Source organism: Carcharodon carcharias, chromosome 9, assembly GCF_017639515.1.
Source record: "Carcharodon carcharias isolate sCarCar2 chromosome 9, sCarCar2.pri, whole genome shotgun sequence".
Lineage (NCBI taxonomy): Eukaryota > Metazoa > Chordata > Chondrichthyes > Lamniformes > Lamnidae > Carcharodon > Carcharodon carcharias.
The window spans coordinates 134,318,185-134,343,613 of NC_054475.1; the positions used below are offsets into that span (position 1 = coordinate 134,318,185).

Below are 25,429 nucleotides of genomic sequence, written 5' to 3' on the forward strand. Positions count from 1 at the left end.
AAGATGGGTAAAAGGATCCGTTGAACTGGGAGAGGACTCCTGCCCAAAGAAGTGAGCCCGGAGACGAAGACGGCGGAAGAAGAGTTCAGTATCATGCCGAGCCCGAAATTCATTGAGGTGAGGGCGTAAGGGTATGAAACTAAGTCCTTTGCTGAGCACTGAACGTTCAGCATCGGAGAGGGGAAGGTCAGGGGGTATAGTGAATACACGGCTGGGGTTGGGATTGGAAGATGGGGTGGGGACGGAGGGACGGGCAGGGGTGGAGGGTCCTAGATGGGTGTTGGTGTCGATGAGTTGTTGGAGCTTGCGTTCCTTAGCACTTGAAAGAAAGAGAAAAAGTTTCTTGTTGAGGCGTCGGATGAGCCGAAGGATAAAATGAAACTGGGGGCACGCGCAGCTTTGAAAAAGGGTACGGCGGTGCTGCTGGAGGGAGAGGTCGAGTGTGTTCATATGGCGGCGCATGGCACTGAGAGTGGATTTCAGAATGTGACGGGAACAGCAGTCCGAGAAACGTTTTATGTCCCGGAGATACCTGTAATCCTGGGTGGGTTCGAAACATGAGGGGTGGAATTTCAGTTGAAATCCATGTGGGGTAAGTCGGAGACGGAGACAGTCACTGAGAAAGGAGATATGGCTGTGAAAGCGGGTTTTAGTAAACACCTTGTCAAACACTAGGAGAGAAATGGAAAGCAATGAAGGTGAACAAGGCAACAGAGAAATCCGGAAATCTTGTCGCAGAGAGGAACAGAACTTCTTCAAGGAGGTAGGCATTTCTTGAAGAGCAGTGGCAGTCAATTAAACACAGAGATAAAAACAAAAAAACTGCGGATGCTGGAAATCCAAAACAAAAACAGAATTACCTGTTGTACCCATGTTGCTACTGTCCTTTTTATTCCAAGAGTTATAACTTTGCTCACAGGTTTGTTTTATGTCACTTTATCAAATGCCTTCTGGAAGTCCATGTAAACAGCAACAATGGCATTACCGTAATAAACCTTTTCTGAAAGGTCATCAAAAAACTCAAGCAAGTTAGTTAAACATGATTTACCCATAACAAATCCATGTTGGCTTTCCTTAATTGACCTGCATTTGTCCAAGTACCTATTAATTTTGTTCCAAATTATCGTTTCTAAAAGCTTCCCCACCACAGAGGTTCAACTGACTGTCTTGCAGTTGCTGGTGTTATGGACAGGAGGGGATTTAATGTAAAACAGCCCTAATTTATCCTCTCACCACCTGTCCATAAACAGAAAGATGTTTTTGACTTTTGATTTCCCTCTTTATAAGTGGTGGCATTTTCCCTAAACTTTCAGTTTTGGAGGGGTCCAGTCCTCTATTAATAATCCTACAGCAAACATGGGGTAAGGTAAAATAAGAGGGGTTGTTCATTTTACATACACAAAATGTGGGAAGGTGTTTCGCAATGTCCGCCCCTTTTCGCATTCATACAATTAAAGAGGGATAAGGGAAAGAAAGGGGTTCAGGGCAAAGACCACGATAAAAATAAGAATTATGGTTTTACCTGAGTTCAGAATCAAAAAGTCCAATGGTGTATTCATTCAGTGGTTAGTAGGCTGAAACTGTTGCAGGGTGATCTGCTTTTCCAGAAGCGATGATTTCCGCAATGGAAGAAGGCACGTAGCCATGAATTAGTCTTCTAGGCACACATACAGAAGTTCATTCCAGTAGAACCCAGCATAGGTGAGGACCAGGCAACTTAAACCATGGGCAAAGATCTTTGTTGCTACCTGTTAAGTGGTAAATGGTAGACAGAGGCAGGATGTTATAGCCTGGAACCCTGTTATCTCTTCTGAGGCTAAAAAGTAACTAAAGATAAAACCCAAAAGCTGTTTAATTAAAACAATTCAAACAGCTCAAGTCTTGGTCATGTGACAGGGTGGTTTCAGATTGAGCTATTCAGCTAATGAGGTCCTTGGTTAAACCCACTGTGCTTTGAGCAGGTAACTGTAGAACCATTAGCACAATGTTGGAAATGAGGAATCATAAATAGCTCTGCCTTTGTCCATATCAGGCTGGTGCAGACGTCTTGTCTACTATCTTTTGTGTTGGCTTGGCTGGAATGTTTATAGAATGCAAGGAATGTTATATTCCAGGGGTGTGATGTGTTAGCCATGTCCATTTTTAAACTGCTCAGAAACTTCTAAAACTACCATCATGTGGTCAGTGGCAGCCATTTTATCAATCCTGTCATTTGTCCATTTAAATAAAAAAGGGAAGAATTTTGCCCACTTCTGGGGGGGAAGTTCAGGAACAGGCGTGTGTGGGCCAGTTAAGGCCTGCCCTGCATGATGTCTGCCAGGAAGTGCTATGCGCTCTTTGTGCGGCTGGGGCGGGGGGGGGGGGGGTGCGGTGGGGATTCCCTAAGCTGGGAGTGTGCCCTTTTGCGTATGCGTGCTGAAGATCACACTCATCTCCCTGAGGCTAAGCGCCTCAGGGAGATCAGTGCAAAATTTAAAAATGGTACATGTAGAGAAATTAAATTTCCCTGACATGTCCCCTCATGTGATACTGTCACATGAGTTGGGACATGTCCATCACTTTTAATTAAGCTTTTATTAAATTTTTAAAAACCTACATGAAACCTCATCCCGCCCGTGGATGAGGTTTCATTCTTTTTCTGAAGCCTGCCAGGGCTCCCGGCCTGCCCATCAACCTTAAGGTTGGACGGGCAGGTCCATTAACTAGTCTAATTACTTTTTAAATGGTCTCAATTAGCCGTTGACAAATCGGTGGGCACACAGCTAATTTGGCTGAGCCCCTGCCGACCTGAAAATTGAAATGACACAGGATGACGTCGGGAGTTCTGCCCAATGTCATCCCGTGTCATTTTATGCATCGGCGATCGGGCCCCTCCCCCCGCTTGCCAACCCCAATATCCTGCCCATAAAGTAGCCTGAATGGTACATACCATTTTTGAACAATGGTGCAACATTTACAATGCTTCAGTCCTCTGGTACAATCCCTGAGTCTAATGAAGAATAAAAAATTATGGCTACTGCCTCTGCAATTTCTACTCTCACTTCCCGCAGTATCCTTGAATGCATCTCATCCAGCTCTGGTGCCTTATCAGGTTTAAGTACAGACAGCCTATCCAATAACTCCTCCTTATCAATTTTAAACTTTTCAAGTGTCTCAGTGACCTCCTCTTTCTCCATGACATGTGCAGCATCTTTTTCCTTGGTAAAGATAGATGCAAAGCATTAACTTAATACTTCAACCATTCCCCACTGCCTCCATTTTTAAATCCTCTTTTGGTCCCTAATAGGCCCCACTCCTCCTCCTACCACCCTTTTACTATGACTTTTGGATTCAATATTTTGTTAGCTGCTAGTCTTTTCTCATACTCGTTCTTTGCTTCTCTTATTTGTTTTTTTAATTGCCCATTAAACCTTTTACATTTGACCTGGTTCTCAATTGCATTATCCACCTAAAACACGTGATAAACACACTTTTTCTGCTTCATCTTAATCACTATCTGTTTTGTCACCCAGTGAACTCTGGATTGTTTGCCCTACATTTCCTCTTCATGGGAATATACCTTGACTATATTCGAACTCTGTCTTTATTAAAGGCAGACCATTTTCAGTTACAGTTTGCGTGCCAACCTTTGATTCCAATTTATGTGGGCCTGATCCATTTTTATCCCATTGAAGTTGGCTTTTCCTCAGTTAGTTATTCTCGCTCTGAATTGGTCCTTGTCCGTTTCCATTGCCAGCCTAAACTTTGATACAATGATCACTGTTTCCTAAGAATTCCCCTACTGACACTCGGTTTATTTGGCCCATCTCATTTCCAAGAACTAACCCCAGCACTGCCTCCTTTCTCATTGGACTGGAAATATAGTGTTGTAGAAAATGCTCCTGAGCGCACTTGAGGAACTCTTGTCCCTTTCTTCCCTTTACACTACTACTATCCCAGTCTATATTTGGATAATTAAAGTCACCTATTATAACTAATCTTTAATTCATGCATGTCTCTGTAATTTTCTTGAAAATTTGTTCCTCTGCACCTTTCCTACTAGTTGGTGGCCTATTGACTACATCAAACAATGTAATTGCACCTCTTTGCTCTTTAGCTGTAGCCAAACAAATCCTGCCCTTGACCCCTCAAGAACATCTCTCTCTCCAGCACTGCACTGTTCACCTTAATCAATACTACCACCCCTCCTCCTTTCCTTCCTTATCTTCCCTGAACATCTTGTATCCAGGAATATTTAGTACAGTCCTGCCCTTCTTTGAGCCAGCTCTCTGTTATTGCCCGAACCCTGTCTCAGTTCTTGCTATTGTCCTGTCTATATTGTCCTTTGTTTGACTTCTCTATATTCCCTCTGTCTCAGTCCTCTCTATTACTCTGCCCCTTGGTATTGACTATCTCTGAAGAAAATATAAGAGCAAGGAGGTTATGCTGAAGCTGTATTAAATGCTAGTTAGGTCACAGTACTGTGTGCAGTCTGGTCACCACACTATAGGAAGGATGTGATTGCACTGGAGAGGGTGCAGAGGAGATTCACCAGGATGTTGCCTGGGTTGGAGCGTTTCAGCTATGAAGAGAGACTGGATAGGCTAGGGTTGTTTTCCTTGGAGCAGAGAAGGCTGAAGGGGGACCTGATAGAGGTATACAAAATTATAAGGGGCATAGATAGGGTAGATAGGAAGAAATTTTTCCCCTTCGCGGAGGTGGCAATAACCAGTAGGTATGGATTTAAGGCAAGGGGCAGAAGGTTTAGGGGGGAATTTGAGGAAATGTTTTTTCACCCAGACGGTGGCTGGAATCTGGAACACACTGCCCGAGGGGGTGGTAGAGGCAGGAACCCTCACAACATTTAAGAAGTATTTAGATGAGCACTTGAAACGCCATATAGATAGGTGCTTGATGGCCGACACGGACACGATGGGCCGAAGGGCCTGTTTCTGCGCCGTATAACTCTTATGACTCTCGGTTCTGACTGTCGCTGACGGAAGTCCCGCCTCCTAGCTCCTTGATTGGCGGGCGGGAGCCGGTGCTGATTGGACTTGGTGTCTGTCCATCATGGGTTGGGCGTGGCGACGGCGCGGAGTGGGGCCTGACTCAGGCCAAATGGCTGGAAGCGGCTCCGGGACTGGGAGCTGGAGCGGCTGCAGTCAGAGGCAGGAGGTGAGTGAGAGAGAGAGTGGAGGGGAGCCGGGGCTGGTGAGAGTGAACCGCGGCTCCAGGTTAAACATAAAGCAGGGCTCCCAGCAGCTGGAGCTGGGCTTGGACAAGGCCTGGAGCCGGGGAATGGCTGAGTGATGGAGCCCCGGCTCTGGGAGCAGGACAGAATGGGGTTTCCATGCAGGCTGACCCATTCAGCAGCTACCGCCGGCAGCGCTGACACCATCACCTCGGCAACTCCAACAAAAGTTTCTACTAGTCCCCCTTACTGTCCGGCTGAGTCGCTCAATGTTGATTCTCCCACGATTTTAGCCAAATGTGTGCAATTATTACATTTGCCTTGTTTCAAATATCCAATAGTACCATTGGAGATCATGTTTGGAGGAAGTAATTTTAGCTGAGGCTAAGTTATTGGTAGTTTTGGTAGCGACATGCCAAATAATAAACCCAGTAACAACGTTGTCATTCCTTGGCAAAGTACCAGGCTACTTAATATCTGAGGATTAAGGGTAGTATCCTTAACCTCTGACTGTGGGGTGCTGATGAATTTTTGGTGTTGCTAGATGTGTTTAGTTCGAACAAAATCATAACAATTGAGTCTTGGCCCTAATCTCATAGCCAGATGCCTGCTCTGTTTATAATACAGTAGTTAATTGTATTGAACATAGTAGAAGTCATGTCATTTTGACTAAAGATAATAAAGGGCAGGGCAATTGCAACTCTCAGAACATTTGTGTTTTAATTTTTCTTTGAGGCTGGACAGCACAAGTGTGTGCTGATCACTGGGGCTGACGTGCAGTAGAATTGAGTTATGAGAGTATTGTTTTAAAAAATGGAATGCTAAAAGGATAATGAGGCAATCTGCTCATTTGATTCTTGTCTGCTTAAGTGGTAACTGTTCAAACTTGTCAAGGAAGATACTTAAAGACTTGCACAAATATCAAAGTAAAAATAGACCAGATAGCTGGTACAAAGGTGGTTTGGCTCTGATGAGGCTGGAATGGTTATCTGGATTGATTCTTAGATTCTATGCTAAGCAAGCTGATCTGAAGTGGGGCCGCTATTTCAAAGTTCCTGGGCTAAGGAGAAAAATCAGCCAGGATTCTAATCTCTGAAGATTGCCAGGCTTGACCTTGCACTGTTATATAGCCCAACCGCACTGTGCATGAAGAGTTAACATGTATGAGGTATTGATAACATCCAAAAAGGCTTCTGGTGCCAGTAGATCCATTGTCCAGTAAGACTCAATGCAACTGGGGGGAGACGGGAATAAATAGCCGAAAAAAACTCCATTCCTTGTTGATTAAATCACAAACATAGCCATCCATTGGTAAATTGTTATACTAATACAGAGTACTAATAATGCTATCAATTGTCAAACGATGCCTAGAGCACAGTAAATATCGTCATCTTAGGCAGTCCTTCAGGATTTAAGATGACTTGCTTGTAAATGTATTGATCAATGCAATGGTTAAGGCAAAATAAGTTCATGCATCACATTGCTGGTACCATCGCAATAGAATTCCTCTTCTAACAACTTCTGACCAACCTAATACCACCCCCCCCCTCCCCCAGCAAGTAAGTCTGAGCAATTCAACACTAAAAATGTTCTGTCACAAAAGTTTTTGAAACTTTAAAAAATCATCTTAGTTGCCTTATTTTTGTATCTGCATATGCCACTGCTGCCAAGTGTATGGTAAGAACATGGGATGTTTGGAGCAAGAATTCACCATTTGGCTCATCAAACTCTCTGCATCCAGAGTTTAAGTCTATTGTGGACTTCCACTATCAGGTCGTAGAATCATTTATGGCACAGAAGGAGGGTATTCGATCCATACTGGCTCTCTGTGCAGCAATCTAGTCAGTTCCACTCCCCCCACCCCTGGATCCCGTAGCCCTGCAAATTTATTTCCTTCAAACGCCTGTCCAATTTTATTTTGAAATCATTGATTGTCTCTGCTTCCACCACCCTTGTGGGCAGCAAGATCCAGGTCATTACCACTAGCTGCGTACAACAAAAATTCTTTCTCACATTCCCCCTACATCTTTTGCCCCAAATCTTAAATCTGTGCCCCATAGTCCTTGTGCCATCAAGTAATGGGAACAGTTTTTCCTTGTCTACCTTATCTAAACCTGTCATATTCTTGTACACTTCTATCAAATTTCCCCTCAATCTCCTTTGCTCCAAGGAAAACAACCTCAGCTTTTCCATCCTAACCTTGTAACTAAAATTCCCCATCCCTGGAACCATTCTGATAGTTCTCCTCTACACCCTCTCAAGAACCTACACATCATTTCTAAAGTGTGATGCCTAGAACTGAATGCAATATACTAGACGTGGTCGAACCAGAGCTTTATAAAAGTCTAGCTTAACTTCCCTGCTTTTATATTCAGTGCCTCTATTTATGAAGCCCAAGATCTCATATGTTTTGCTAACCACTCTCTCAATATATCCTTCCACCTTGAAAGATCAATACACATGCATCCCCAAGTTCCTCTGTTCCTACACACTTAAATTGTGCCAGAAATTTTATATTGCCCCTCCCCATCCCTTCTACCAGAATGCATCTCCTCACACTTCTCTATATTAAATTCCATCTGCCCCTTGTCTTCCTATTCTGCCAGCCTACCTATGTCATGTTGCAGTCAATTGGTATCATCCTCTTTGTTTGCCACTCTGCTAAGTTTGGTATCACTGGCAAATTTTGAAATTTTACCCTGTATTCCAAGATCCAAGTAATCTCCATAATAAAAAAAAAACAATGGTCCTAGCACTGACCCTTGGGGAACACCACTGCCGACCATAGTCCATTCTGAGAAACAACCATGCACCATGACTTACTATTTCTATTCTTAAGCCAATATTTTTTAATCCACTTGGACATTGACCCTCCTATTCCAAAAGCCTCAATTTTGTTGACAAGCCTTTTATGTGGTACTTTGTCAACATTTTTTAAAAATCCATTTAAACAACATTCACTGCATTCCCTTCACATCCTTTTCTGTTACTTCATCAAAAAAATTAATTAGATTAGTCAAGCACGATTTGCCTTTCACGAATCTGAGCTGGCTCCCCTTAATTAACTCAAACCTCTCCAAGTGCCTGTTGATTTTTTTACGCTGATTATTGTTTCTTTCCCACTCTTGTTAAACTAACTGGCCTGTAGTTGCTAGGACTGTCCTTACATCCTTTTTTGAAAGAAGTTGTGATATTTGCCATTCTCCAATCCTCTGGCACCTCTGCAGTATCTAGGGAAGAAGAAAGATGATAGCAAGCCTGTCTGCTATCCCCACTTCCTTCAGCACCCTAGGATACAAGTGATCTGAACCAGGTGTCTTATCCACTCTAAGCATAGCCAGCCTTTTCAGAACCACCTCCCTCTCAATTTTCACCCTATCCATTGCTTCTACTATCTCTGCTCCTATTGATATTTTGTCAGATTCCTCTTTCCTGGTTAACACACTAAGTATTCTAGCCTTGTCTGTGCCTGTAAGTATATATCACCTTCTTTGCCCCTAATAGGACTCCACCACTTACTATTTACATGCTGATAGAAGATTTTTGGTTCCCCTTTTGTGTTGACCACCATTCTATTCTCTCATTTTCTCATCTTGCCAGTCTTATTTTACTTTTCACCTCCCCTCTCAACTTATTCTATTTGATCTGGCTGTCGCATGAAGAATTTATCAGGCATTTAGTTCCTTCACTTAACCTCCTCTTTTTAAAAAAAAAATCAAGCAGTGTTAATGTCTGCATAACTCCCAGACCCCTCCTCAACAAACATTGATTTAGCTTAGGTGTCAATTGATATTCTGTGAGTCTGTATAATACACAGGCTGTGGTGTTTGTAGATTTTCACTAACTTTCTGTACTTGTGCATGGCCAGGGTAGGAAGGTAGCCTACATAGGATAATGGTAAAGATGAAGAGAGTAGTATTACTGACAGTAATTCTCATCATGGGCTACCAGTAATCCCTGTTCCACAAACCAAGTTTCAAGATAGGTTTTCAAGATGACATAACTGAACATTTCAGGATTGTGAAGGAAATTTGTTTATTTTGGTGAAGTGATTAAATACCTGGAAAGAAAAGGAGGTTGGGAGTCAGGAAGATGAAGGTTGCTACCTGTCTCTTTTTGTTGGAACAGGTTGCAATTTAAAAAAAAAGGAATGCAAATGGGGCAGCAGATGATCCCGTTTGTGGCTTTTTGTCAGTAGTGGACAGATCACCAAAATCAGTTTGTGGTTTTAAAGCTCCTGCACTGTTCTGAGATCACCCTATAAAAGATTGCATCAGATGGATCTTGCACTCCCTACACTTATCAACAAAATTTTGGTGGCCTGGCATGTTTTTTTGGTTGGCAAAGATAACTGTTTCAATGTCAGACATCTGTGGCTCTTTTTACAGGCTTTGTTCTGACCAGTGGAGTTTTCCATTGCTATTTGGGATCATGGGATTAGCATTGCTACAGTTCTACATTGCTGGCAGGCCCTGGTTTTAGTGATGGCTTATGAAGTTCTGGTATGGGAATGAAAACGGTCCTAGTATTTCACATTCAGAATTCTGCTAGAGTTTGGGGTCAGAGTACATTTGGCAGTGCAGTGCTTCTGTCTTGTTGGCAATGGGGCCTGGACTAGATTGGGGAAGTTTATTGTTTAAAAAGACACAAAATAAAGCAAAAAATTGTATAATATTTTGAACAAGAAAGCCACCCAAATCAATTAATGAAATGATGATCCAGGAAGATAACCTTTATGGGATATTTTTCATCTGGTATAATGAGGTTTACAATGAAATATCAAACCAGACTAATTTAAACTGCTCTGATATTGCAAAACACCAGACACCATTGACTTTCCCATTGTACCTCCCCATCTCATATTCCCTTTCTCCCATCCTCTTTCCCTTCCCTGCATTCCCCCCACTCCCCCACCACCTCAACCACTCCTGAGGGGGAATCTTTTGATGAATCCCATAACAATCTGGAGCTGGAACAGGACTTGTGGGGATGTTTGACCAGCTGTACTGCTGCTTCAGGAAGAAACTCAAGGTGACATAGTTAAGACAGAAATATTTGTGAAAAGTTCTTACGTGTGTCAGCCAGGGTGGTCTTGCTCCTAATTTGGAGCTGATGCTTGATCCTTCAGCTGGAAGTTCATCAGTCAACTGGTATCTGAGCTAGGATGTGACTTGGACCAGAGAAAGAATGGCAAAACAACTGTAGAATGTAAGACAGTACTTGGAAATAAATACAAGAACTGCAGACAAATCAATAAACACCAAGTAAATATTAAAAATAGAAATCAATAATAAGTGGTCGGACATTTATAAGATTTCCAAGCACAAATAACTTAGGTTGAAATGATAAAATATTTCGACGGTATTCCTTTTGCAAAAGAGTAACTTGATAAGGCAATCACTAATGCTATTCTTGGCAAAGCTGATTTACTAATCTTCCGTTTCCTTTCTCCCCTGTACAGATTTTCTTTTCTCCACTTTGCTTTGTCACTATGTTATACTTGAATTGTTTCTTGCCTGGTTCACAGGTACTGATCTCCTTGGTGGCCAGTGGGAAGGAGGCCAAATCTTGCTTTGCATCTGTTGACAGGTCTCTGATCTCAAAAAATTGAATTGAGCAGTGAGTGGCACTCACCACTTTTATGCTAGTTGGGTACTGGCCCCAGCCGGAGAATGATATGTCTGCCACAGATAGCACTCTGTCATTTTAAAACCACTGTTGTAAAATTGGGAGCTGGGACTTGTGCGGATGTAATATGGCTGCAGACTTGTGTTCTCCCATTTTTTTCAATGTTAATTATTATCTGCCACTCAATCATCCTTAATTGATGGGTTTGTTTTTTGGCTGCTTTCTGTTGGGCCCCTGGACAGTTGCTAGATTATAATTTAGAAAGTTTATTCAAAATATCCACTTTTGATCCAAGGAGTTATATTATTAAATAACCACTCTGCTGTTTTGTGCTGTCTTCAGTAGGGTGAAAACATTTCTAGAAAAGATTTGAGTCTTGGTTGCTGTTGGAGGGCAGTGTACCATTTTTAATTTTTCTCAGGGCAACGATGTTTGCATTTATTCCTGCTAATTATTTATTTGCCTTTAGGCCTCTAAATATTGGAAATTTCACATCTTGCCACCAACACTAACCCCCCCTGCCCCGCCCTCCTAAGTGTGTTTGGTAATGTGCATGTCGTTTATATTTTAAAAATGCATTGTACAAAGGTTATTTTACAATTGTGTTTATTGCTTGTATATTTGCCAAGTAATAATTAACCCCTGTTTGGCTGCTTTGAATTGAATTTTGACAGTATCATTAGTCAAAGTATGACTAATTTGTATAATCTAAAATGGCTTGTAGCAATTCATTGGCTACAGATAACCTTGAAATACAGGGTTTGTTAATACAAATTGTTTACACCCTTTACACTGTACTGACATTGATAATTTTCACTTCCATTATTACACCAGCTAAAGGGTGTCTTCTGTACTTTGTGGAAACTGAAATATCAATTTTTAATTATATTAATTTACAAGAACCCAACAATTCACCTGATTGGTTCTAAGCAGTAGGTTCTAGGTTAATCTCTGCTCAGTGCTCAAACTATGTCGGTCATCTTACAGGACCTACCCTCAGTAGCTCTCTCTGGGTCTGCCTGATTTTATTCTTTCAACTGTAGAACCCATCTATATCCTGCATACCTTTTACTGCTTATCATAGATCAATCATTTCCACTGTTAGAGGCAATTCTTTTTGCCACAATGTTCTGTCTCTTGGGATTTCTTTTTTTAAACTACTTCTCTGGCACCCTTTCTTCTCATTCCCTTTTCAGAAGTACATATTTTTGATTACATATTTAGTTCCCCTCTTCCTATCCAACCTTTCTTTCTTACCTCCTGCATGGTGGCCTCCTTTAACCCATGTAAAACACTAAAATTACATCAGTGCAGAAGTGGTGCTGCTCTGTCTAAGGTGTGGTCTTTCAGATGAGATGTTGAAATGAGACACTGTCTACTCTCAGGTGGATGTAAAAGATCCTACGGCATTACTTAGAGTGGAGGTGGTGGTTAAACCCAGTGACTGTCCATTGGGGATGGTTGTGTAATGGGCATAACTGTTACTGGACAAATAACCCAGAGGCCAGGACTAATGCTCCAGAGACTCGAGTTCAAATCTCAGCATAGGGAAATTTAAATTCAGTTAATTTTTTTAATTCCAGGTTTATTAATTATGTCTGGCCTGAGTGTGACTCCAAATGCCCAGCAATGTGGTTGACTCTTAACTACCCTCTGAAATGGCCTTGAACGTTTCTTGATTGTATCAAATCTATACCAAAAAGCCAAATTACCCACAGACACTCACCACCACCTTCTCGAGAGTACTTATGGATGCACAGTAAATACTACCTTTGACAGTGAAACACACATCCCTAGAACAAATAACGCAAAGAAATTTATCGCCCAATCAAACTCACTAAAACAGATGATCTGGTCGTCATCACATTACTCCTGGGAGTTGGCTGTGTGCAAATTGGCTGGTGCCTTTCCTACATTACAACAGCAACTACACGTAAAATGAATACTTCATTGACTGTAAGGTGCTATCCTGCAGCCACAAAAAGCACTATTTAAATGCAACTCTTTTTGAAATGGCACTATATATAATGGAGGTTATGTTATTCCTGTTGGTAGACAAACGAGGGAAAAGTATCAGCCAGAGTTTCTACTCTAGCTAGTTGTCCAATAACACTAAGTGTATTGGATGAGAACAAGATTGGTGTCAGCCGTGATGCCCTCCAAGGTTGCATAACTTGTGTTTGCATGTAAAAATAGCTGGTGCTTGGGTAAGATCTTCTGTCACAAGTGTATCTGTACCCTAGCAAAAGTCGGGAAACCTGAAGCCCCAACATATCGATTTTGTTCCCATCCAGAGTATTTGTCTAATGGTGCAAACGCAGACATTGCTGAATTTTTATTTACACAATTGTTAGTAATTTTGGGCTGCTTGCACTCAGCTGGCAGTTGTACCATGAGAACCAAAGGATTGAAATCAAGTTAGGTTTTTAAAAGAACTCCTGAGTATATTAAGTAATTGAATTGCGTGGGGAGGAAGTAGTTCATCTTCGTAGAAAATAGATAGAAGGTTACAATGCCAATATATTGATTTTGTAATATTTAAATCAGGATTTCAGTAAAATGTATGATGGGTGTGTGAAATTTTCCTACTGTTTTGACTGGAAAAGAACTAGCAGGTTGTTTTGCCGACTGGTGCAGTCCAAAATTTGGAGTAATTGATAATTTTGTGTTGTTTTTTATTTACAATATTGTAAAATGTTGCCACGTGTATCTTCAATATCCAACTGAGTGGAGTGTCTAACCTCTTACAAAAAATCCCCAGTTTTTATATTCATTGGTCGATTTTTTTTTCCCCCTCTGTGGTATTTCACCTGGAGAGTCATAGCCAAGTATAAGTTTTGGATGAAGCAGGCTGAGAGGATGCAATAATTAGGCTGCGGCCAGAGCTGTAATTCCAACCTTTGTTTAAGGTCATAAATCCTTTTATTTTTATATTTCCATTATAGATTTTTGTGTCCACAGTTAGAATAGAAATTCCTTTTGTAAACTTGTCATGCTACAATTACACCCTCCAGCCAGTATAATTAATAATTACTATTATCACCAATACAAAAGCAGATGTTTGAAAGCTGAAATAAAAACAGAAAATGCTGCACGTCCTCAGCAAATCAGGCAGCATCTATAGGGGGGGAGGAGGAGACAGTTAACATTTCAGGTTGAGGACCATTCAGCAGAACTGGGAAAAGTTAGAGATGTAATAGGTTGTAAGCACGTACAGAGGCAAGGAAAGGAGAGGGGAGAAAAGAACAAATGGATAGGTCTGATAGGATGGAGTGCAGGATAGATTAAGTGGCAGAAGGGATGATTGTGCAAGTCAAAAGGAGATGGTAACAGATTAAGGAAAGATACAAAAGATGGGTCCAATGGTCCATATAAATGGCAAGAGAGAATCATTACCTATTGCTACTGTCTGGAAAAATGGGAGCGGTGGTTTTGAGCTGAAATTGTTGAACTGGGTCTTGAGTTCAGAAGACTGTAAAATGCCTAATCAAGAGGCGAAGTGCTATTCCTCAAGCTTCCATTGAGCGTCATTAGAACAGTGCCCGAGGCCAAAAACAAATTGCCATCTTGCCTTGACTTTCCATGTTGAAGTTCATTGGATGTATTAAATTGCTGGGTCTACATCATTAATGTAAATTAATCTCACTGTAGTCATTTAATATTGGTAATTCATGTTGTAAGGACCCTCTTACGGACATCTTTTATGGTCCTGATCATGGAGCCCCAAAAAGGGTGCAAAGAAACTGGAATCTCACTGCAGTAATTAGTAAATTATTTCTGGAGGTTTTAAAAAAAAAATTTACTTCTTTTCCCCTAGTCTTTTGTCTCTTTTTTTCTCTCTCTTAATCCACTCTCTCATTCTCCATGACTTCTAATGGCCCCAATTTGTCCCACTTCCTCCTGTCATTCACACTATCTTTCTCTATCATTTTTTTCCATTGATTAAGGGGATAGATAATTGAGTACAATATTCATGAGTTCCAGAGGCGCTGATGTCAGCACTGTGCTATTAACAATTCCCATTTTCAGCAATTTGTGAGAAATGTAGTGCAATCTGAAAAGTGCAGAATAGCTTTTTGTTCTCTTCTCACATTGCTCACCACGCGATGTACCATTTGAGCATTTCTGAAACCATGTTGCATGTTACTTTGAAGGTGCTAGTTTCCATTTGTTGTAGATTAATGTTTCTGCCATCTGTGTTTGTCATCAACAAGGCCAAATTTAAAGGCCATTAACTTCAATAAGGAGCAATACAAATTATCTCAGTAAAGAGCCTTTGGGGTTAGGAGTGGTGATGTGTGGTGGGCAGAACGACCCTGTGTTCCTGTTCCCGATCTCTGCCTAGTGGTCCATGCTTGGAAGCATATGTGCTTGGCCGTTATGAGCAGGGTCAAGCTCTGCTGTAATTGCCTCTGCAGTCAAATAGCATGCTAATACTTATCGTCAAGGCTCAGGGGTTACTTAGATGAGGTGATGAGTGATGGCACCTGAACTGTTTTGAAAGAATCTGTGCTGTCACCTGGGGAGGGCAGTAATTTGGGGGGTGGATAGGAATGGGAGGAGTCATGGTGGGGTGCAGGGAAAAAATAAGCACCTATAATTTGTTTTAGTTAGTGGTTGTTTTTATTGACATTGTCTTTCCATTGTGTTGTGTGCATCGGTAGTGTTGAATGGAGACCTTTCATTAAATTATTGCAGTATTGCAAAATCCCATTAAAAAATGATCTTTAAATTGTGATTCTCTCATTTAGTGATCAACAGTGTTGAAATTGCCGTGTAAAGTTAAATTATTTCAGCAGCCTCTAGATAATAGCTGGTCAGGCAATAATAAATGTGTGGAAAATGTTCCCTTTCAAGTTTACAACTTGATTTTCTGTCTTTTTTTTTGTAGGACAATGATGGTTGGGCAGGTATACAGACTTTGTGACGATGATTTGGGTGCTTGTGCATCTGACCCAATTTACAGCTGATTGCACCTGTGTATAGACACAGTTGCCATGGAAACTGACAGCAATGAAGAGACAGCTGGAACAAAGGCTTTGTCTGCAGGCCGTGGGGAACTTGCCAGAGGGAACCAGGCCCAGGGAGCAGCTGTGCGCGCACCATCAGAGTGTACTGATGCCACTGATGCTGAACAGTCTTCTGGGAAGCTTAAGAAAACGGCATTCAAACTGTTTGGAGGAAGGAAGAACATTTGCACACTACCTAGCTTTTTCACATTAAAGAACAAAGGGCAAGTAAAGGGACCCTCTAAGAAGGGAATCAGCAAAAGCAAAACTCACAGTGGCATAAGTGAAGTGGTATTGGACATCAACCAGAAAGAAGGATCAGATACTGGATGGAGTGGATTTACTGATTCATCTAGCTGGAAATCTGCTGCAGCAAGAACCTTGTATGGCTCTAAAAGTGAGCACTCGGCACTTGATAGCAATGTAAACTCTGATTGCTATAAAGGTGAATCACTACAGTCAGAGAATTCTGAATGTTTGGCTCAGAAACGGAGCACAGACAAGACCTCAAGTGTGCGGAGGTCGAAGAAGGGACTGAGGGGCCTGTTTAGTAGTATCAGGCGTCACAAAAAGAACAAAGCTGTTGATTCTGCTAAAGGAGATTCTTTGGACAGCAACCATGCTGCTGCTGATTTTGCACATACGGAACAAATGACAGCAGGAGAGGAGGGAGTGCGGGCTGATGTTAAAAAGGGCTTGGTGGAGCTAAATCTAAAGCCTTCCTGTAAAATGAACCATTCAGGGACTGGTGATTCAATAGATAAAACTGGGACTGCAAATAGGATAAGTTTTTCATCTGAATCATGTGCTATTAAAACAGAAAATACATTGAAAAATAAGAGAAGTGACTTTGAGACATCTGGTGCGGAGGTAAGAAAAGTCAGCCCAGTTGAAATTAAGACATTAAATGGGAAGGCAGGCGCTGCTATTCTTAAAATGGACACCAGTTTTGGTAGCATGCCAGATATTATAAAACCTAATTGCATAGACCACGATCATTGCATTCACCATCATCCACCATCAGTGCATTCTTTTGATCACATCAGTTTGATTTTTGGTGACGTGACCTCACTGAAGAGCTTTGATTCCCTAACAGGCTGTGGGGACATTACTGCTGACCATGATGATGATAGTATTGCTGAAAGTACGGTGTCTGGTGAGAGGGGAAGAACAGCTGGGAAACGAACTTCGTGTTTAGTTACTTACCAGGGTGGTGGGGAAGAAATGGCAACTCCGGATGAGGTGGATGATGAATACCTGAAAGCACTGTGGGAGAAAGCTACAGTCTACGACAGCAGTCAGAATATAGCAGAGGATGGAGGTGAGTGCCCGAGATCGCCCAGTGAGGTTGAGCACTCTGCCTTGCATATCAACCTGGCAGATCCTTGTGTTCTGAGAGGGATCACAGATAGTGCAATCAACAGCAGTGAACTGGTGACACCTCAGAGCGACCACCAGGAATCGGCACCAAATAGTGACGAAGGTTATTACGACTCCACTACCCCAGGACATGATGAAGAAGGGGGAGATAGCATGAGCCAAAGCCAAAATGAACGGCTTCCAAGGGATAGCTATAGTGGGGATGCCTTGTATGAACTCTTTGTTGAGCAGAATGATAGCCTCATGAATTCTCCTCCGAGTGACAAGCAGTCTTTAGAAACAAAGTCACCTTTGGGAACCTCATTTACATCCATTTTAAATTTCGCTGTGCCAGGGGATATAAATGTTTCTTGTATCCCAAGCAAACAAAGTATTCTGCTTCCTTCAGGACAAGAGAAATTTGATTTTATTCAGCAAGAAGAGATCAGATTAGCCCACTTGCAACAACTGACCTGTTGGGAACCAGGTGAAAAGACAGCACTTAAAAAAGGCTTGGCCTTTCGAGAAAAGGAAATGTTCTTTGGTGATGGGCACAATGCTGAACTGAATAACATTGATGCAGAAACTGTCAGTATTATTGCCAAAAGCCAGCAAGCTGGTTTGTGCATAGAGCCACTTGTTTCACATAGTCTGAGCAGAAATGGGAAGGTGAAAGATGATTACATGCCAGACACAGCTGATGAGCAGAATTGGACAGATCTCCAGGGATCTAGCTGTCTAAAAGAAGCCAATAATAAACACATTGGGTGCCGGCAGAGTGTGTGTGGAAGCCACAGCATTACAAAGCTTCACAATAAGATGTCAGGGACAAACTACACGCAAGAATACAAAAGTGAAAAATGTGATAAATGGGGACAACAAATGAAAGACGGTGAGAATCAGGGTTTAAAAAATGTAGTTTCGGATAGTACAAGTGTCAAAGAGGCAATTGATGATTCCTGTGGAAATGCCTCTGCCTGTAATGTAGTGGAAATAGCTGAGGGGAAATGTGAACAAGCTATCAATTACTCACAGGCTTTAGTTGAATTCACAGCTAATAGAAAACTTTATCCCAATCTCGCTGATAGTCTTGGGAGCTCTGATTCGAATTCTCAATTCACACAGGATATACATGCTCTTCCAGCGATGGTAACGTTTGATGTTGTTGATGTTGAGAATGAGGAGGAGTGTGACCAGCAAAGTGAAATGGTCACTGATGAGGAAATTTCTGCATCTTATGAGGCCTTTGATGACAGTTACATGGAGAAAGATCTTTATCACCACTGCGATGACAGAATGTTTCATATATGTGCCCAAAATTCCTTCCTTGGCAATTGCTGGGGTGCTGCCAGTCTTCCACGCCATGTTAGCCTTTATAAATTAAGTCCGTCGTTGCCAGCTCCGTTATCCCTTAACAGAAGAAGCAGGTCCCTTGACACAGACAGCTTGGAATCTGAACTCATTGATTTGTATCTGTCAAAGTTCACTGCAGCATCAAAGAGTGCCCCACAGTCCCCTGATGTTTTTCAGTATGAACAGGACAGTAAGAAAGGATCTGCTTCTCATTGGTTTGGCAAAAGAAGTGGTCATGCAGTTTCTTTGGAAACCCGGGAGACAGCCGACATTTCAAATTGCTTGGGGCGGCAGCTAGCTCAATATAAGGAAGAGCCTTTGTCTTCAGATAAACGAAACACAGCATTCAAATCTTTCTGCCTTTTGGATACAATTTCAGGCACACAGCACACTGGCCTGGGTGGAGATATGAGTTTACACTGTAAATCTAATTCTGTTATACTGACAGCTCAGAGCCAACCAACTTCTAAAAGGCATCTGGAACCTGTCATTAACAATAAGATGCCTCACAATCCTAGAAAGTTGGTTAGACCCTCCCATCTACCATTGCAAAATGACAGTTGTGAGATGCAGGCAGGGACTGTTTCTTTTAGTTCTTCAAGAGAAAACACTAATGGCAAGCAGGCATATGTTTCATCTTCATTAAATGAAAGACAGGCGGATGATTTTTCCAAAACTGCACCCATGATTCCATATTCTGATTCTGTCTCTGAACTTAATGGTAAAGGATGTAGGGCTGTAGGGCTATCTCCAGCTTTATCTCCATTTTGCGCAAATAAAGCAGAAAGTCTGAAACATGCCATGGATCCAACTGGACTTTACACAACTGCCAACAGTAGCATGTTTAAAGGGAGAAGTGACCTTGGAATGAAACTTCCTGTTGGATGGAATAAAAACACTACAGTGGACATGTAGCATTTTAACAGTGTGAGGCAGGGAAGGTAGCTGGGGATTGGAAAATATTTGCCTGATGTGTGCTTTTTTTTTACATTACTGATTGTAAAGTCACAAAACATTTTTCGTATTCACCAAAGGCTTTGGATATTACTTTTTTTTAGAGAAAGGTATTAGTGTAGCACTATTTTTAAAATGTGAAGTGCATGTTTTTTTAACTATCCGTAGATGTGGTAAAGTGGTTTATTATAAGAATTTCCACTACTTTGGTATAAGATACTGCTTCTATACTGCCAAAGTATAGGGATTGTTGTGCTAAAATATACCAAATGTGACTGTTACCAGCTTGGAATTTTGCATTACAGTGCAAGCTTGATTTATTTGTACTTCTAGTATATGTGTTCTCAATTATCTACAAGAATTTCATGGGTTCCGAGCATGGTTTTGTATAAACCAACTAAACTGTAATTGAATGCGAAGTTGATTTTTCATACAGATTGGGTTCTCAATCCGACAGAATAAATAGTATGCATTTCCTGTACTTGATAGATTTTAATATTAATCCATCTCCATTTACCTCTGTTTGGATCCTCTGTGTCAGGGCTACCATCTTTCTCAAGAATATCTCCTTAAAATAAAAGAACGTAGACACAATTCACATTCTTAAGAATATGGTCACTTAAAATAAATGGACCAATCAGAAATGTTAGATTAGTTGTGTCAGATGAATCTGTTATTTGAAGGAAGTCCCTCCGTTATAACATAATTGCAGTTCCACTGTGAAGGGCTATACAGATTGGTGTCTAGAAATAGTTGCTGTGGAGTAGTTTAACTGGTGTTTAATCTTACTTAGTAAATACTCTGGCAAGAAATATTGCTTGTATATCAGGATTTGAATAAACTCCTAGATTAAAAACTCTTAATTTGAATTCCCTGATATCCTTGTCAGTGTACTTCCTAATACAGTACTGAATCTATAAATTTTAAGATCCTCCATTTGTTTGTCAAGTTACATACAAACATAAGAATTAGAAGCAGGAGTAGTCCATTTGGCCCCTCTAGCCTGCTCTGCCATTCAATAAGATTGTGGCCTCAACTTTACATTCCGCCTACCCCCAATAACCTTTGACCTCCCATTAGTCAAGAATCTATCTACCTCTGCCTTAAAAATATTCATTGACCCTACCTCCACTGCTCTCGAAGAGAAAAATATTCTTCTCATCAACGTCTTAAATGGGAGACTCCTTTATTTTTAAACTCAACCAGCTTTGGGGAGAGAAAGGATGGATATTGCCATGAGACGCTGTTTGATTGTTATCCAGTCATTTCTGCTAGACAGCCTTTATCTGTGATGTCTCCTAGGGTTGAGCAATACTCACATCCAATACTCACTACCTAGTCTTGCTATGCATATTTACATGGTTAAAGTATTGGAGGGCTATCAGCCACTGTGGAACCATTCCTCAGCAAGACAGTTACAGACAACAAATATCTCTCCCACTTTAATTGACAACTAGTTTTACAATAACCAAAATAATTATTCATTCAAGATAAATGAACAGTAACAAGAAACACTTAACAGAATAATGGGAAAAATACTACAAAATCTATATATTACATAAAACTGGTTAGAGTTCTACATTTGCTGCTAAATGTTGTACGATATGGCTGTGCAGTGTTGTAATTGGGATTCGGGTGAAGTGTGACAGTAAATCAAAATGGGCCATGAGAAATATACAATTAAAATTATAGATTTTTGTGCCCTTTCAAACTTGGGTTGTGCCTAGAGACTTTGAGTCACATAACATGAGGTCAGTACTGTAGTTAAACAATTAAACAGAACCAAAACTTAACATTTTCTTGTTAAGTTTTACTTTGTGGCTGAAGGTTGTAATGCCAAGAGATAGTATAAGTTGGAAATTCAGAGTGAAATTTCAATGTCCAAACTTGATACAAACTGATAAATTTGTCTGTTTCTCTTGTTGCTGTTAAGTTTTTTTTTAAAAAAAAGTCTAGAAGGGCAAAAAAATCAGCCTGGATTCCTGCTGCACATTGTTATTTCAAAACTCATGCTTGGTCCCCTTGTGTATTTGGCTGTAGCTGCAACACCCTGCACGTTTGAATAGCCTCCAGAACAGACATTGCTGGTGCATGACTAGTGCCTGTGGAAATGTACCTGGCATGTGACATTGCTTTCAGCAGTGCAGGAGTTGCTGCATCTTCCCCTCTTACGCCCCAAAATTTTATTATTTATCTTTACACCACAACTAAAATGTTGAGTAAAATGCATTGATATTTTAATGCAAACTGTTTACAGAACCAGCGTTGACTTGCTGTCACGGTCTTCATTCTAAGTTTCTTCTCCCTTCCTAAATATGCAAACAAATCCTGGTGTATAGATCTCAATGCTGCTGCCCTCTATTCCATTCAAAATTTGAAATAGTTGCTGGGTTGATGTGTGGACCTGATGGAAATTTCCCGTAGCACCACCTGTTCCAATTACAGTGCCACCTGAAATATATTTACACTTTCATAACCGTGGAAAGTCATGTTTTGCATAAGAGTAGAAATAGGGGCAATTGATTTTTCAGAGGTTCACTATAATTGCTACTACTTTTCTTCCTCTGGTGGTTTGAATCCAAGATTATGGTACTTTGGCAGCAAATCTCAGCACAAATAATAAATCATAGAATGATACATCATAGAAGGAGACAATTTGGCCTATTGTGCCTGTGCTAGTTCTTTGAAAGAGGTGTCTAATTAGTTTCACTCCCCTGCTCATTCCCTATAGCCCTGAAAATAGTAAAATTCATAATATGGCACACTGGACCATAATACTTCCCCCAACAACAAGTGCATTATAACCCAAGACAAACTTAACTGTTCCATACAAGTAAACCAGTTGAAGTTTTATAGTTCTCTAGATTTCTTTATCCATAAATTGGTAACAACTCAGTTTTTCTTTTTCACATTCTTTTCCCATCCCCATCCACATCTCTCCTTGGTTATGGATCTGCACCTTTTATTCTTTTGAGTTGCTTTGCACTACAAATGGAGTTTCACTATATCTAAGTTTTGTGGAACGGTTTGAATAAGGACAGAACAACATTTTTTAAATATGATTTTTGACAGTGAGAAGGCATTCTCTAGCATAACTACCTGTAAAGGTTAAGATTTATAATTTTTCCAGTAATTAATTCCTAATGCTACATCATTAAACTAGATTTCTGTGACCTCTGGTTTTTTATGGAAAAGTCATACGTAGTTATAAAGAATGATCAAATGACCTCAGAGAATGACTTGTATTTCATAAGCAAAATCTTAGCATTATTTTCTGTGAAACTATTAACTCACTGAAATTTGGTGGGACTATTTTAATACTTGTTTTGTACATAAATTGATTAGCATTTTGCTTTGCTGTACCAAATATTGGAAATATAATAAGTGGAATCTAATTTGATACTGGTGTGAATTATTATAGTCAGATTTTTGCAAAAAGAGAACCTTTTTTGTGTATTTTGTATTCATTGATATGTTATTATTGGGAAAAATTGAACTCTTCCTCTTCCAGGCACCCATTATAAGGAATATGCATTCTTAAGTCAGGTAGATGCAGCTTAAAGCTATTGGTGGTACTTCCTGCAACACCAACCTCAGAAGAACATCATCTTATTACGTTGGTGACATTTTTCCTTTCCTGTCGCCCTGTGAGCTCTGACATTACCAACTGATGTTGAGTTAGTGCTAGATTTTGCCTGTACTTGCAGACTGGACTGAGACCAGACAAATTTTGTTTTTTGAAAGATTCCTACAGCTAGCAGACAGATGCTAAACTTGTCCTTGGACTAGTCTTTTAAACAAAAAAAATCTTTGATCATCATTTTTGGAAATATCTAACCATACTGAGAAGACTGTTTCCTTTTTGACCTACATTGGTTTTTTTTATTTAGCATTTTGAAACTTATATAAGTACTCCAAATACTTAAATGTTTTACAAAATTGTGACGACCATTTTTTCCATTACTCTACCTGATAAATCTAGAAGTATCAAACTTTGGGTGAGGGGGTGTTCTAAATAGATACTGAAGTGCATGAAAAAGTCCTAAGCACATGGAAGGACCCTGTCTCTACATTTGAATATGATGTTAACCCTGTTTTAAGCAGAAAAAAACTGGAAATATGGAACAGGTCTGTTAGCAACTAAAAAGTCAATGGGCAAAGCTTCTGTACCAGTTCTGGTGAAAGAGTTTCAATGCAAATTGTTAATCCACCCTTTCTCTTTTTAGATGTGATTGACCCTGTATTTCCAACATTTACCGTGTTTACAAAGCATGCATTTTCAATTTTTTTTGATACCAGCCTTTCTTGCAAATTTGGGTATAATTTCATATTGCATGCTTTCTGTTGTGCACGATATGTATGTGCGTGTGTTCCAGCATCAAAGGTCCAAGTGGTGTGTCTCTTGCGTGTAATAAACGTACTGAGGTGCCTTAAGTAACAATGGGGTTAGTTACATCCATAAAACTGTTACTGTTGCCATCTTGGCCAACATTGAACACTGCTGGCTGTCTCTTGTACTGCTTGCATGTATAACATGTTCTATGGTAACTAAACATCAAGTGGTCAGTGTAGCTACTTTCATTCAAATGATGCAGTGTACTTTTTGGTGTAGTGTGACCTGTTGTAAATATGTTGTACTGTACATAATGACCTTCATAGAGCGTGGAAATGCCTATTATGTGTTGTAAATTGTATTAATATCATGCTGTTGTGCTCCAAATATTTATGGCCATTGTTATTCTTCCAATATCAAGTGTCTCTAATAAATGATTTACATAATAATGTGTAAAAAGGAAATAAAACTCAACAACGGAGCAAAAAAAATCCTGTCTTATCGTATGATTTTGGTTTTCCTGAAGTCCTGATTTATAAGTGGTTAGGCTACTGTCACTAAGGATGCGATTTGAGTAGCTTCTTTGTGCTTATGAAGTTGAGGGATATTAATTTTATAGAATAGAACATGTACCGTTTCAGGCAAACCTTGTTGCCGTCGGTTTGCATGTGAGAAAGAGTTTCCATTTATGTTGCATGAAATGAAAAAAGGATATATTGAAAATACATCTATTATCAGAATCTGGACAAGTTAGCATTTGGATGGAGATCATTTGTCAGACTGAAGAGACTGCAAATATATTCAATTGTAGTATTGTGATTTTGTTTTTAAATTAGTTGGATGTAGGATATGGCTCCACCTATCCTGCTCCAACCTTTTCACCTTATTTATCACATCAAGACATTTTACTATCATGGCAGTTAATAATTTGAATTGTTTTAAATATACCTCCATATTGCAGTAATAAATTACATCTTTTAAAATAAAATTTAATTCTTTCACTTGCACGATCTGTGTCTTTATAATCCTTACAGTGGTTATTGAATAAGAAGCAGCTCCTGCAGCAGAGAGGAGCAAAATCATAGAGGAATGAACTACAAATGTACAACAGATATGGATGTTACTTGTAATTTCTTAATTTTCCAACTCTACTGGTTCAGGCTGTGGGATAGTCCTGTGGCTGCTGGCAGATTTCCGGTAGCAAGTCCTTATGGCTTTCCTGTACATTTTAGGTTTATTTGGCTGTGCACATCACATGCAAGTTTGCTGTTCCCTTCCCCAGATAGTCACACAATCACTTTCACTTCAGTTTCATTTCTTTTCTGTATTGAACCAGCTGATATCAGCCAGCTCAGCAGATGGGCTACTACAACTGGCCTATTGCCCTAAATGTCATGGGGAGAAATCCATCAGGAATCCTGCTTCTGATTGCCAGCCTGCAACCACTGGAAAATTTGCATGTGTATACATCGGGTCAGAACATGACTATTCCTTCAGTTGAATACTTTGCTAATATTGGCAAGGCTCATAAATAAAGTATAATAAATCATCTGGGCAAAGGATCAGCCGAGTGCCAACACCTAAGGATTGTATCCAGCAGGAAGCAATGCTCAGAGGGGAAAA

General features: G+C 40.4%; 1 protein-coding gene across 2 annotated transcripts; it reads left to right on the plus strand.

Annotated features, from left to right (window-relative positions):
• Positions 1–5,042: 5,042 nt before the first annotated feature.
• Positions 5,043–24,297, plus strand: amer1 (APC membrane recruitment protein 1). 2 transcript variants are annotated; one of them, XM_041195556.1, is made up of 2 exons: positions 5,043–5,154; positions 15,690–24,297. In XM_041195556.1, the coding sequence occupies exon 2, from the start codon at positions 15,796–15,798 to the stop codon at positions 19,432–19,434; it is 3,639 nt and encodes a 1,212-aa protein (XP_041051490.1). In that variant the 5' UTR covers positions 5,043–5,154; positions 15,690–15,795; the 3' UTR covers positions 19,435–24,297. The 2 variants fall into 2 exon arrangements, with proteins under 2 accessions (XP_041051490.1, XP_041051491.1); XM_041195557.1 differs by lacking the exon at positions 5,043–5,154 and adding an exon at positions 10,360–10,434.
• Positions 24,298–25,429: the final 1,132 nt, after the last annotated feature.

Excerpts from the sequence above, each read along its gene's own strand:
- amer1 (XM_041195556.1), top strand. The coding sequence starts at position 15,796 with ATGGAAACTGACAGCAATGAAGAGACAGCTGGAACAAAGGCTTTGTCT.